This window comes from Nomascus leucogenys, chromosome 17 (genome assembly GCF_006542625.1).
Source record: "Nomascus leucogenys isolate Asia chromosome 17, Asia_NLE_v1, whole genome shotgun sequence".
Lineage (NCBI taxonomy): Eukaryota > Metazoa > Chordata > Mammalia > Primates > Hylobatidae > Nomascus > Nomascus leucogenys.
Window position 1 is genome coordinate 34,306,979 of NC_044397.1, and position 15,268 is coordinate 34,322,246.

The following is a 15,268-nucleotide window of genomic DNA, read 5'->3' on the forward strand; positions in this document are numbered from 1 at the left end:
ACTTTACAACAGTAACACCCTGTTCTGAGTTCCTAGAAATATCATCCTTTATTCTCTACACTCCCTGCTAATGCTTTGGAAAACCCCACTATCCCCAGCTCCTCTGACCTGAAGTTGCCCTGAGAGCAGAGTCATTTTTGTAAGATGTGACAATCAAGAATGTTCTGGTTAAAAAAAATAGATCTCTCCAACATTGATTTGGAGAATCCTATAGCTGAGTGACCACATGTCCCAAGTCTGAACAGGACAGGCTCAGATTACACCTGTCGTTCCTGCATAATTGAAGCACATACCAGTGTAGACAGCAAATAATAGGCTTGCTCTACACATAGCATTTCTAGCACCCTTTCTTTTTTGAGATTAGAGGAAAAGGAAGTAGTGGGAAGGTTTAATAGTCCATAGTTTGCTGATATTCTCAGAAAAACCATGAAGGGATTGAAATTGTTCCAAGTTCCCCATTGTAACTTTCCCATCTTACCCAATGCAAGGCAGCAAGTACCAAATGCTTGCTTACCCACAGTTCCATATCCACTACACTCAAAACTTTGATACGATCATGTTTTTTTTTTTTTAATTTCTAAAGCATGTATTTAATCTCCCAGAATATTTATGGTGACAAGTTAACAGATAAGTAAATCCTGGCTCCTGTGTACAGGAGAGAAGGCCCTTTTCCCTTGCTGACTTGCCTCCTCATGGGAGCCACTCCCTCTTAGGTGGCTCTTTGGAGTTGCAGCACTGCCCTGCTTTTGTCTGGTCACTGGACTAACCCAACATTGCGACTATCGACTCCATGACAGGCAGCTGGAAGGGCTCATGACAGCTCAGAACCCCATGGCTGTGCTCATACTTACTCTTTCAGGGTGACAGGCTTGCCTTTCTCCGCTTCCCGCCTCAAGTTTCTCACCAGTACATCTCCATACTGGGCAATGATGGGGAACATCTAAGCACAAAACAGATCACTACCTGTAGTTAAATGTGCAGACTCAAGTCCCAGAAGGACATGGCTTTCTCCAGCATGGAGCAGTAAGTGACATTTTGTAATGAATTTTGTGATGTCTTTTCTGTACGTAAAGATAAAAGACCATTTTTAGGAAGCTCGAACTCAGTGGACTACCCCTTGGAAACGGACTGTGATCTTACTTTCTACCTGTCCCCAGATTCATTCTTTACATTTCTAATTAAAACTCATCTTATTTTCATACCTCCTTGAGTTTTCCACTGGTGAAGGTTGGAGACAGCAATGACCGTATTCTCTTCCATTCTTCATCCTCAGCTAAAGAGATGGCACTTTTCATAAATCCCACTGGGCCTAAAGACTAGAGTTCAAGCAGAAACATTTTGTCTCACATTAGTTGTGGTGATCTTCATGGTTGCACAAAATATATTGAAGAGGCATCACTTATTTAACAAATATTTATTGACTGTATATGATATTATGGCAAGCCATATTCAAGATGCTCAATAGAGACCTTAGATGCCTAGCCTCTTCTGAGTGTATATGGGGCAGGGGTGGGAGTGGGGAGACCCAGCCATCTGGTGTGGTCTTCTGCCTCTATATCTCAGTCTCCTTTTAATTGCAAATGCTCCACGTGGTAGGGAACTGTTCTTCCAGTGGAATAGGCAGGAACAAGACCTAGCCCTTCCCCAGGAGTGTGCAGAGTAGAAAAGGATTGGTGACAGATGGGCAGACTGTATGTTGCCTCAGACCAGCTGTCTTTAATACACCTACAGCATGGGCAACTTGAAAAAGGGATGCCATGATGTGGTGATTTTTTTAGAAAAGTAGGTAATACTTAAGACTGGAAACCTGTTTTGAAGGAATAATGCAATTTCCTTGAAAATTCTTTTCTCTTAATTTTTTATTCCATAAATAGAAGGAAAAAGAAAGGGATAATTATTTTTCCCAACTTGGGGCTGTACTATCAAGCCAGCATGCTTGGAACTTTCTCTTATCTTCCACAACTATGTTTTGTTTTAAAATGTGTAATTCCAGCTGTCATGATAAAATCTCAATAAACTAGGAAGAGAGAGACAGTTCCTTCACTTGATAAAGACAATCTATAAAAAAATCATTCAGTTAAATCACATTTAATGATGAAGGACTGAATGGTTTTTCCAAGATCAAGAAGAATTCAAAAATGCCCACTCTCAACATTCTTACTAAAGAGCATACCTGATGTCTTAATACACTAGACAAGAAAAAGAAATAAAAGGCATACAGATTGGAAAGGAAATAATAGAATTGTCTTTACTTTCAGGTGACATAATTGTCAATGTATAAAATGTCAAGGAATATACAAAAAAATTTCTAGAATAAATAGGTAAGTTCTGCAAGGCTATAGGATACAAGATCAACACACAAAATTATTCACATTTCTATGTAACAACAATCAATATCTGAAAATACAAGAAAAGCAATATCATTTACAGTTACTCCAACAAAAATGAAATATTTCTGGTGTAAATCTAACAAAAGATGTACAGGACCTCTATGCTGAAAACTATAAAATGTTGAGGAAAGAAATAAAAGCTAAAGATATGGAGAGGCATACTATATTCACGGAATGAAAGGCTGAACATAGTAAAGATACAGATTATACCCAAATTGTTCTATTGGTTTAATTCAAGCTTGTCCAACTTGTGGCCTGCAGGCCTCATGCAGTCCAGGATGGCTTTGAATGTAGCCCAATACAAATTTGGAAACTTTCTTAAAACATTTTGAGTTTTTTTGCAATTTTTTTTGTAATATTGTAATTTGACTATGCAGTTCTCAAGTGTGAACTCTGTAGACGACAATGGAATGGAAAGGGACAATCAGAGTATGTCACATCCACAAATAATGGACTGGTATCCATAATTTGCATTATAATTGCAAACAGTTCAGCCAGAAGAAATGAAAAGCCATTAAAATTAACTAACAAAATAAAGAGCGAGAGGACTCTATTGCAATGCCACGTGAAGTGAATTGTGACAAAGAATTCAAGTGTGTATTCTGGACAAGGCAGAGCGCTACTGTACACCAGACACTCTCGCCATTTGTACACATGTGTGGCTTCAGTTTTATGGTGGTGTGTGACTTCCAGTGTGTTATCTTCTAATCACGGACAGCTGAATTGACACCATCAGATATTAGGTGTGTTTGTGGCGACTTGGCAAGTAAGACACAACGATTATCAATAATATTTCAACCTACCTTTGTAAATGATAGGTGTTTAATATTATTTAGAAGACATGCAAATATTCTTATTTGATTATTAAACCTTGCTTTCTATTCTATTTTCCTGTTAATTTCCATAATAAAAGGAAATATAGTTGCTTATCTATTATAATGCTTTTAACTCCAGAATGGCTTCCATAATGTCTTAAAAAGAAAACCCTAAAAAAGAAAAATTACGGATGAAGGAAGATTGTTCAATGAAAAGTGGGCAAATGACTTTTTCTTGTTGAGGCAAATAGCGAAGCACTCTGCTTAATTTCTACGGAATTTGTGCCAGTTTTCAAAGACTACAATTTGAAGAGGCATTATATGCAAAAACATGCGGACAAATTTGGTGTGTATGTGTTGTAAGGACAAAATAGCAGAACTGAAAAAAAGTCTGTCTTTTCAACAAAAAAGATTTTTAAAAAAGTTGCAACTCAAACGAACTCTATCGTAAGGTAAAAGCTAGTTACGTGGTAGCAAATTTAATAGCAAAAAAATCAAAACCATTTACTGATGGTGAGTTTATTAAGCAATGTCTGGAAGATGTGGTAGATATTATTTGCCTTGAGAAACTGATATTTCTAAAATCAGTTTGTCTCACCAGACTATAGCCAGGAGAATTGGAGAAATTGGGAAATCTATTGAAAGACGTTTGGAGAATAAAATTGCTAATTTAAAATTTTATGCTTTGGTGATGGATGAAGGCACTGACACTACAGATGCGGCACAACTTGCTATTTTTATTAGAGGTATTGATGATGAATATAATGTCACTGAAGAAATAGAAATGTCACCATGCCATTAAAAGACACAACTAAATCAAGAGATTTATTTGAAGCAGTGAAAAATATGTTAAAGCGATTTTCTTTGTCCATTGTAAACATATGTGATATAGCTACATATGGTGCCCTGGCGATGGTAGGTAAAAGAGAGGGGCTTGTACAATTAATAGATGATGCAAATGCTGCACAAAACTCACATTTGATGAAGTATTATTGCATAATACATCAAGAAAATCCATGTGCACAAGCTTTAAAAGTAGATAATGTCATGCAAATTGTCATCAAGGCTGTAAATTTCCCAAGGGCCCAGGAATTGAATCATCGCTAGTTCCAGGAATTCCTTAAAAGTATGGATGCTGACTCTAGCAAGTCATTCACTTTTTAGAAGTAAGATGGTTAAGTCAAGGCAAAATGTAAAGATTTTATGCTTTGTGATGTGAAAGCAAGCCGTTTATGGTATCAAACACAAAATTTGTGCCAGAACTTGACAATGAAAACTGGCTTACAGATTTAGCATTTTTAGTGGGTTTGACGGCCCATTTAAGTGAGTTAAACCTGTGTCTTCAAGGTGAAAACCGACTTAACAATACAATGTTTCACACCATAACAGCATTCCATATGAAACTGAAATTATGGCAAGCTCAAATTAAGGCAAACAATTTTATGCATTTCGACATGTTGGCTAAACACGGTCCTGTGAACAGCCAAAAATATGCAGCCTTGCTTTTCAATTTGATACAGGAATTTGTAAACAGGTATTTCAAGATTTCTGAAAAAATCATCAATATTTTGGTATATTTGCGACTCCATTTTCAGTCGACATATATATGTTACCTGGCAATTTTCAAATGGAATGCCTAGAGCTGCAATCTGACGTTCAGCTTAAAGAAAAATTTGATTATGCCTCTTTACTGGACTTTTGTAAGACCTATCTTCCCAATGACAAATATCCCTTGCTTCACAATCACACCTTGTTTGTGTCATTGCTTTTTGGCAGCACTTACATTTGTGAGCTACTATTTTCAAGGATGAAGAACACGAAGAGTAAAATTAGAACCAAAATATCTGATGAGCACCTTGAGAACTCACTGAGAATTGCAACTACTTCCATCAAGCCAGATACTGATGCATTAGTTTCTCAAAATCAATGTCAAGTACCCCACTAGTTTTATGTTCTCTTTTCTTTTATAATAAAAAATATCAAAAAAGTAGTAAAGTTTAGCTAGATATGTACATTTTCTGTATCAGTGATTGCAAACTTGGGACCTGTTCAACGATTTTGAAAGACCCTCTGAATGGGGCAGTGCATAATTAGGATTATTATGCAAGGACATTTTTGCTTTTATGCAAGGACATTTTTGCTTATCTGTGGTGGTAGATATATAATGAAAACTATACACAGACCATTTGTGTGCGTGTGTGTTAGTGTATTTTATGTGTGGCCCAAGACACGTCTTCCACTGTGGCCCAGGGAAGCCAAAAGATTGGACACCTCTGCTTTAATTTAATTCTTATGAAAATTATGGCAGGTTTGTTTGTAGACACTTACAAGCTTATTCTGAATTTTTATGGAAAGGCAAGGGACAAGAAAAGCTAAAACTATTCTGAAAATATAAATCAATAAAGTGGAAAGAATTGCCCTATATGATGTTAAGAGTTACTGTACAGCTACTATAGTCACCACAGTGTGGTATTGGTGGAGGAGTAAACAATAAGAAATAGATTCACAAAATATACTCAGCTGAGTTTTGACAATATGCCCACCTTTCCAAAATGGTGTTGGAACATTTGGGGAGCCATAGTCTGCAGAAAATGAACCTTGATCTAAATCTCATAACTTACGCAAATATTAACACAAAATGGGTAATAGAGTTACATTTTGTAAAGTGTGAAACTGTATAACTCTTTAAAAAAGCAATGTAGGAAGGAGGGCTAGGCAAAGGATTTTCAGACTTGACACCAAAAGAACAATCCATAAAAGGAAATATTAATACATTGGCCTCCTCAAATAAATAAAAGTTTGCTCTGATATAGAACCTGTCAGAGAAAAAGACAAACTCCATGTTGTGACTGTAGGATAGCTGGAGGGAGCCACATGGTGACGGAATGGATCTGCATCTTGATTGTGCTGGTCGTTGCACAAATGTGAAAAATTGCTTAGAACTACACACACACATAAACACACACAAACAAGGGCATGTAAAACTGGTGAAATCTGAAAATCTCTGTAAACTATATCAAAGTCAATTTCCTGTACTATAGCATTAGGTTGGTGCAAAAGTTATTGCAGTTTGCCGGTTTTTTTTTTTTTTGAGATGGAGTCTCATTCTGTTGCCCAGACTGGAGCATAATGGTGTGATCTCGGCTGACTGCAACCTCCGCCTCCCAGGTTCAAGCGATTCTCCTGTCTCAGACTACTGAGTAGCTGGGACTACAGGCACATGCCACCATGCCCAGCTAATTTTTGTATTTTTAGTAGAGATCGGATTTCACCGTGTTGGTCAGGCTGGTCTCGAACTCCTGACCTCGTGATCTACCCGCCTCAGCCTCCCAAAGTGCTGTGATTACAGGCATGAGCCACTGCGCCCGGCCTGCAGTTTGCCATTTTAACTTTTGCGCCAACCTAATAATATGAATATACTAGATATATATTGCAATATACAAGATTGCAAGATGTTACCATTGGGGGAGACAGGATGAAGAGTACATGGAACCTTCCTGTACATTTTTTAGGTAACTTTCTGTGAATATATTTTTTTCAAAATAAAAATTTAATCAATGGATCAATCATTATTTAAATTTCAAAAAATGGATGCTTACCCTTCGATTTGTGAAGACAGAGTGACATTCTTTCACTAGCACTGTTTTGATCATGTCGGGATCTGTGATGGCCAGCACAGGGAGTTGACCATCATACGTTCTGCGTGGGGACAATGGAGCTGATTAAACTTCACTAGCCCGATTCTGCAGCTGGAGCCACACCCAGGAAGCCAGACTTTGATCCTGATGTTATGTAATCCATACCCCTAGTTGTACAACACACAGCAACCTTAGGTTCTAGTTCATTAGGGTGTGACACACAGCAAGAGTCTGACACAGGAGCCACCCAAGTCTTCATATGATGAAGAGTAATGTGGTCCAAACAGGGAAGGGACATTGAAAGACAAAAGAGCTCTTTAAAGAGATTATGGTTAGAAATGACAGTAGAGCATTTGTTAAGCTGGGTGGTACATACGTGGGTATCTTCTATGCCACTCTCCATAATGTTTTATATGTTTAAAATACTTCATTATCAAAAAGAATATTAGGTCAGTGAAAAATTGAAGGCAGGTAAATCATCAAATGCTCACAAGGACTAAATGTTGCAAGGGCAGTTGGTGTGGGGCCCATGGACATCCAGAGCTGTGTCAGCTGTCTAGTAAGTCATGTTGCCTGTATGGGCCATGCCAGCTCCACAGCACTCCACAGCCAGCACTGTGGGTTCTGAGGACTTGAGGAGAGAAGATGAAGAAGTACAAAGAGGCAAAGCTTTCTCCCACTTGCTTCTAGTGAACAAACACACCACTGCACCTCTTCCACTGCTCTCACCAAACCTCTAGCCCCTCTGACAGGGAACAGCTGCTGCAATTGGCTGAGACCACCTCATAAAGTCACAGTCCACCAGCCCACCAGGGAACACAATGGTTTAATAATATTCAGTATCTCTTCTTCAAAGTAAGCGAAATGGTATAAACCAATAAATACTTGTATATCCTTCTATTAAAAAGTGTTGCCTTAAATTTAAACAACAAAGCAGAACAAAAAATTCCATACTTGCAGAGAAAGTTTAAAAAAGTGGAGCATAAGTTGTTTCCCAATCTGTTTCTCTATTATCTCTCAAGCCTTCTTTCAAAAGCACATGTTAAATTCAGTCTAAATGAAGGAGTTTTGGCTTTTAATTGAAAGTGAATCGATGTGAGAAGGAGATGATGCCATGCATTTATGAGCACATATTAGAAGGGTCTGAGACAATGCATATGATAAAAGGGCACCTAAGGAAGAAAAAAAGAAGAGGGGGATAGGCAGACATTGGACAGAAGGCGATGCTGGGAGTCCCTGGGCCCCCAAATCCTGCGGAAATGTAACCACAATGCTCCCAGCCTAGTTCAGACTGAAGACCTCAACACCTGGTGACATATGAGATCCTTGGTAGGACAAGCCTCGAAAAGTTTTACAATAGCAAGTGTGAACTTTATCAGAACCAAAGTGACATCACTAATTGTTTTTAACCCTGACAAATAAATCCCAAGAAGGCTATGAAGAGAGGATTCTCATGCTTGTGTTCCTGGAAACAAAACTATTACAAAACTTTGCACAAAGGCCATTTCAACTTTACACAAAAATATTTCCGCAAGGACACCTGCCCAGCAACTGCCTGTCCAACCTTGGTGTGCCGTCACCCTTGTTATTGATCTTTGTAGCTAACCATAATTATCTCAAAACAGTTATGAGATTCTTCTCATATTTTCCTTGGAGCATCTTTGTCTTGTTTACCTCCCTGAATTTGCACATAGTTCATAATGGCAAGCAGATTCCCATTGCAATATTCTACTCCCAAGTAGTTATCCTCTTCTTTCAGAGAACCTCTCTCTGTGTTTAGGTTGACAAGAGCTTCATCCCATGAAGCCCTGGACAGAGACTATCCTGCAATGGGGTAACCTCATCACAGCAGCAGGTCTATCCAATGGAGGTTTCCAGAATACTCACCCCCACATTTTTCCATACTTTTTATAACATTTTGTGTCAAATTTCCAGAGACCCTGGGAGAAGAAACAAAATACAATTTGATTATTATTTTAAATAGAATGAACCCTACCTCTAATTGGGGCTGAAAACAGTTGCGTCCAATGAAATCAGGCCTGCTATCTTTCACTGGCAGTTGAAGGAAGCTATTCAGAGATGTCTTAAGGGAAAGGCAAGAAAATAGAGAATATATTTGAAGTGGGGAATTTAAAGTCACTCTTGAATTTTCTCTAAGTACTGAAGGCCTCACCCTTGTCTATGACCAGTAAGTAATTCCTTGTCTTTCTGATGTATTTTTGCTTTTTCTTCTCTCTAAAGTCTCCTAACCCCCTGAATGATCACCTGCAAGGGCAGGGGTGAAACTGAGGTGAGGAAAAGTGAGTGTCTGCAGGGAATGCATAATTTTTTAATCTCCTCTATCAGTATCCTGTTTATTTATCTCATGTGCTCTCTCTAGAATTCTAGCAGAATTAGAAAGTTAAAGAAACCAGGGACGTCTTTTAGTCTTGCAGATTTAGCTAAGTCTAAGGCATGTTGTTGAGTGAGAAAGTGAGTGAGTGAATGAGAAAGTAGACTTCCTTTCCAGTTTTCTAGCTTAACACAGAAAAGATGGAGAAGTGCCACTTCTACACATCACACCCAGCAAATTACAATGCATGCTCTGAGCTTTCACTTCTCAAACGTAAAAACAAACCTTCCTGTTGCTAAGATTCAGCTGTGATGTTTTAACCATGCAAAAGAAGGTCCCAGAAATGTCGATCTACTACAAGAGTTGATCTGGGAAAGATGAAGAAGAAATTACTGCTTTTATCGAGGGTAAAATTGTGTAGAATTCTCAGATAGTAATCAGACAACAGAGGCTTCAGTTGTGAGAGTTAGAATCTGAGAAACAAGCTTCAGGCACACAGGATAGGAAATCTGGGCCGGAGAGCAGCTTGCTGCTGCTGGCCTTCTGGACATGAGCTTGTGACTTTCCCTCCAGGGGTACACCTGGCCATGCTCTGGATGGAGCCTACACACCTTCTCTCCTCTCCTCTCCTCTCCTCTCCTCTCCTCTCCTCTCCTCTCCTCTCCTCTCCTCTCACTCCTCTCCTCTCCTCTCCTCTCCTCTCCTCTCCTCTCCTCTCCTCTCCTCTCTCCCCTCCTCCCTCTCCCCTCCCCTCCCCTCTCCTTCCTCTTTCTTTCTCTCTCTTTCTCTCTTTCTTTCTTCCTTTCTGTCTTGCTCTGTTGCCCAAGCTGGAGTGCAGTGGTGCAATCACAGCTCAATACAGCCTTGACTTGCTGGGTTCATGCAATCCTCCCACCTTAGCATTCAGAGTAGCTGGGACTACAGGCATGGGCTACCATATCATGCACAGGTAATTTTTTCTTTCTAGAGACGGGTGTCTCACTGTGTTGCCCAGGCTGGTCTCAAACTCCTGGGCTCAAGCAATTTGCTAGCCTTGGCCTCACAGAGGCTGAGATTACAGGCATGATCCACTGCGCCCAGTCCCACCATTTCTGAAAATGTGAAACCTCAGAACTCCCTCCCAAGGAGGGGCATTTTTACTGATGGAACTAAGCTGATGTTTGCAACCATAAGAAGCAAAAGAGGAAGCTCAAGCGACTCACCTGACGATAGGACAAAACATTTCCTAACAAAGGCAGAGGTGTGGGCCCTGGAATTCCCAGTCTCTTAAAAAGTCCATGTGTACGGGTCCCATATCTATGAAGTGAAACAGAAATCAGGTCACAGGGATTGTGACTTTATAGATCAGAGGGCTGGTGAGTTACCGACTCAGGAACTGGAATAGTCAAGAGAGGGAGGTAATATGTACATGATAAATAATAACAGCAACTCCAACGTCAGTAATTGCATTCACTCATCAGGTCCTTTCCTGACTCTGCTCTGAGACCCCTGAAAAGTCTCAATGATTAGCTGAAAGCAGCTGAAGTCTTCATAGTCCCAATCCTGGAGTGAATACTTGATAAATGTCCTCAAATGCTCCTGAGAGGTTCAGGCAGGAATTCTTCCAGGACACTTATGTCTGTTTAGTAAGTGGACTCTTCCCTGATTTGGGGATTCTCATCCTAGGTAGAAAGGGTAAGATTTTTTTTGTCTTCTGCACTGATGATGAGATTTTGCATCACTGTATGCACTCAATCACAGAGGGTCACTGAGAACCTATGGTGACACTGCCCTTACAATTTGCTCAGAAATGTTTATGCTTTTTCTTCCCTCTAAGCTCTGACCCTATTTTAGGATCTAGCCCTTCTTAAACGTTCATTCACAGAGAGGCCTTGGAGGAGTCATGGAGTCCTTATTTCTACAGATTGACAACTGTGTTCATGGCTTCTGTTGACCTTACAGAAATGTGGGCAGCTTTCAGGTACACCTCAGTCTCTGTGGTCAGATGATCTGGTTGATTTGAACTATTGAGGAGGATGGTTGACCCATATGTCCTTGAATGATGGTGTGCAGAAGAACCAGCAACTAGTACTTCTCAGGTAATACTCACTTGAGAAGCACAGTGCCAGGCACACTCATCTTTTTCAAGGTGGTCAACCAGAGAGCAGTCAGTTCACTGCCTCTGTACATGAAGTATCTCTGAGGAAAAACCCATTAAGCCTGGTGTTCACTATGGCAGGCCTGCCTGGAACTCATCTTTCATGAGTCATGTGCAAACTCCTCCAACTGATGGTTCTGGATCCTTGCAGACCTTCCCCCTCTGGTGTGACTGAGGGATGGAAAACTGGAAGAAGAAGAGAGGCTGAAGGAAGAGGTTGCCAGACCCTGATTCAGCTGTGAAGCTGCTAGCCCCACACAGTTGCCTCCAGAGAGGCAAACTACAAAAATGTGGCTGAAAAAGATGATGTGCATAAAAGAATCCACATGCCTCATACGTACTTTCAGCTAAAAGACAGGGAGGGACCTTCCAAAGTCCAGGTACTTTCCTGTTGATAGCAAAAGATGCAGTACGGCATATAAGATAAGTAATGATAAAACGTCCCAGAGAGTTGTATTAAGACCTTGTTTACTCCTCTTTAGAGGTTAGCCTTCAAGGCAGTATAGGTTCCAAACATTTTGTAAACATCCAGCGACTTATAAAATGTGATAAAATAAAACTGAGAAATTACATGAAGGGCAGGGTTTGGAGGACTCAGCAGGGGCAGCACGAGCAGGCCCAGTCACACATTTGGTTCCCTGCCCCAGAACAGTTAGTGGAAGTGCGTGCACCACCTGCCAAAGCCAGGGTGGCCTTGGGTATTCCCACTTCAGTTCCCTCCTTTGTTGTCACAGCCATGTCAAATCACTGACACTAATCTCTGCTCCTGAACTTTAAACACATTACCTGACCTCTAAGGTGAGGACAAGCTATTGAGTTGATGTGTCAGCAGCATTGGCCCCCAAGGAAAGATCCTGGTGAGTGTCTAGACTCACATGGTACCATGTCAAGGCAGATGCTGTGCTGGGCGAACTCTTTAGTTTCTTTCCAGCTCCCCTCTGGTAGAATAATGCTGCCTTTGGTTCCAATGAAGAGACTAACAGAAAAGCCAGTCATCTATTGCACATAATTGTGTTGGCCTAAGGAGGACCTGGTCTACACTGCATTTTCTGACTCCTGGGCTGCACCAGCATCGTCTAAGGCTAAGGCATTGTCTGCCCGGCTGCCCGAGTCTGTAGTGACAGCCCCACAACATGGCAGACCACACACAGAGTGACACAGGTGGTGCCCCTGTGTCCAGGCCTGAAGCAGATGAGATGCCAACTTGTTTGCCCTTTGAGTGACCTCCGCTGTGGGGCCAGGACCCATGTATATCTCTTTGGAGTTCTACCCTGAGAGCTGAGGAATATTTTCTCACTTCATACGGATCCTACCTGGATGCCTTTGCTATCGTCACTGGCTCACAGTCTTGCTTACTCCCCTGCCTGACAGTTTAAGACAATCTGCTAAGCAGGTATATTCAAAAAGGAGTTATTAAAATAAATGGCCAGGCAGGTATATTTAAAAAGACGTGCAGTCTTGTCTTAGAGGTATACATTTTTGCATTAGACTCATATTCCTGACATTCAGGAAAGGTGACATTATTTTACACACATTTATTGTCACAAATACTGAACTAACAGCCCTGTTTTATCATCCAGAAGGAACATGCTGGAAATAGTCTATCTCCAAAAAATTCTGGTTTAAAAACGAATGAATTTAAACCATATCAATTCATTTAAAAATGTTAGACAATGGAAACCATGTTGCCACAACTCACTGAATTCCTAAGCTTTCTATGAAAGAAAGTGAGGTTTACATTTTCTATTTTCATGTCATTGTGGTTCCCTACTCTTAATAAAAGTCAAATTGAGGTAGAAGACAAATGTGACAGGTGGAGCCTCCACTCCCCACAGTGGAAAGTAACTCTTCTCTCCACCTGCTCTAGGATACCAGGAATCCCACCAGTGAGAGGGTTCGCCCTCCTGTACTATAACATAAAGGGGAAAAAAATGTGTAAAATCCAAATTGGCTTTCATGGCTCCTGCCTTTTCAGGCTGCTAGTAGATTCCCATTAGGTGAGAAACAAAGCTCTGTATTAATCCTAGCCTCCCAGAGACTGGAGGAAAAAGATTAAAGCAAAGAATAAATCTTCAGAACTTCCTCCAGGTCTCCTTTGCTCTAGAGATTGATCATTGCAAGATAAACAGTTCTGTGTATGACAGGGTGGAGGAGTGAGTCATAGGAGGGAGGGGATTTTCAGGGGCATGGCACAGGAAAGAGGGAAGAGCCAGGGGACAGCTTCCCCTGAAGTCTTGGTGTTCCCTGGTGCGTTATGTAAATGATATCCTGGGGTGGAAGGCAGGGGAGCAGGAACCAGGTCTACAGGGGCAATACATCTACATATCCCTTCCAGCAGACACAGAACCCAGAAAACGAATTAATGAGACAAAAATGCAAGCCACTCCTTCCTGTCCCCAGAATCCCCAGCGCCTGGGAAGGGGATGAGGATCACACTGTCCGTTGTGATCAGTAGTTTGTAATCTGCCTCTGCCATGTTTTCATTGATTAGTCTTCGTCAAATCTAAGCTAATCTGATCATTCCCACTACCAAACGCTGTCCCTAAACCCTCCTAGTCACCAAAATTAAAAGGTGGATGGGAGAAATGCTTATTTATTCATTCATAGATCTGCATAAGATCAATAATAACCTCTATGCATTTGTAGCGTCCAACACTTCAGCTACTTCTCCTTGAACATCTCTTTTGATCTTCAAAACAGATAAGGGAAAAGGGGCCCGATTAGCACCCCAAGTCCAAGGAAACAAAGAGAGGAGCTTGGACAGTTACTCACAGATAGAGGAGCACCAGGCTGACAGCCAGGAGAACCCAGGTTTCCAGCGCCAAATTTGGGATGAGGTCCATTGCCACTTTCCTTCTTCAGCTGTCTTCTGTGAGTCTTCCCTTCAGCTGTGTGCTGCTGTTCGCTGGGCTGTGTGCCTGGAGCTTCCCTGCCCTGCACAGCAGTCTTCAGCCAAGCTGCTGAAATGTTTATGTGCTGGAGAAGGAGGCAGGGCTGTAGCTGCAGCCAATAGCAAAGAATTGCACACACTCCTTTGCTGACCTCTTTTGAGTTCATGTTCTATGAGGAATCATAAACAACTTAATTTCTAAGTGTGCTCATTGCTATTGAAATGCCATTGTTACCTAGCTCTATCAGTGGAGAGAAGTAGGGAGTATATTTTTTTGTACACAAACACATAACATTGATTTATGTCTGTCTAATTATCTTGTCATCTGTTATCTTTTTATCACCTATCTAACCATTTATCTATCTAGAAGGGTATGAATATACACGGATACATCCATTTTAATCTAATTTCATAGGATTCCTGCTAGTGTTCTCCCTTTCTGAATCCATGACTCTTTTCTGCAAAAGTGACACACCTGGCTTCCAGTATACTTTATTTACTTATTTGATCAATCCCCTTTATGTAGTGAAACCTCCCCCATCCCTTCCCAATCATGGATGCCCTCCTCACCTCATGCCCTAAATAGGTTCTCCATGCCCTATTTAGGCTCTGGCTGCTTTTGCAGGCCACCCCTCTGTGTCGACACTTTCTCTGTTTGCTTGGACTCCCACAATTTTGTATTTATAAAAATACAAAACAGCTAATTTTTGTATTTTTAGTAGAAGTGGGGTTTCACCATGTTGGTCAGGCTGCTCTCGAACTCCTGACCCCAGGCTGTTTCTCCACGTGAACACCTACTTAGTCCTCACCCTACTAGGTCTCTGACTTGAAACCATCATGACACTCTCTTCTCTACCTTAATGTGTGGCCACCATCTGGCTGCCACCCGCCTAATGACTTTAGGATTAAATTACTCAGGAAGGGAAAGTAAAGAAAGAAGTAGGAACAGAAAAGGAATGAGTGCGTTTAGCCTGTTGCCCAATCAATTGACCAATCGACTGTTTTTTATTAAGTGTTCATTGCATTAAGACAGTTGGGAGTTGAGGATGGAATGCAAGAGGTGTAA

The 15,268-nt window shown here is 40.9% G+C and overlaps 1 protein-coding gene across 1 annotated transcript in view; it reads right to left on the reverse strand.

Annotated features, from left to right (window-relative positions):
* Nucleotides 1–14,155, reverse strand: part of LOC100591599 (cytochrome P450 3A5) — a 32,176-nt gene extending 18,021 nt beyond the window's left edge. Inside the window, exons 1-6 of the mRNA XM_003278062.4 lie at nucleotides 14,085–14,155; nucleotides 10,378–10,471; nucleotides 8,731–8,783; nucleotides 6,805–6,904; nucleotides 1,203–1,316; nucleotides 852–940 (exon numbers count right to left, since the gene is read on the reverse strand). Coding sequence (XP_003278110.1) covers nucleotides 852–940; nucleotides 1,203–1,316; nucleotides 6,805–6,904; nucleotides 8,731–8,783; nucleotides 10,378–10,471; nucleotides 14,085–14,155 — 521 coding nt within the window. The remainder of the gene's footprint in view (nucleotides 1–851; nucleotides 941–1,202; nucleotides 1,317–6,804; nucleotides 6,905–8,730; nucleotides 8,784–10,377; nucleotides 10,472–14,084) is intronic.
* Between the last annotated feature and the right edge of the window lie 1,113 nt (nucleotides 14,156–15,268).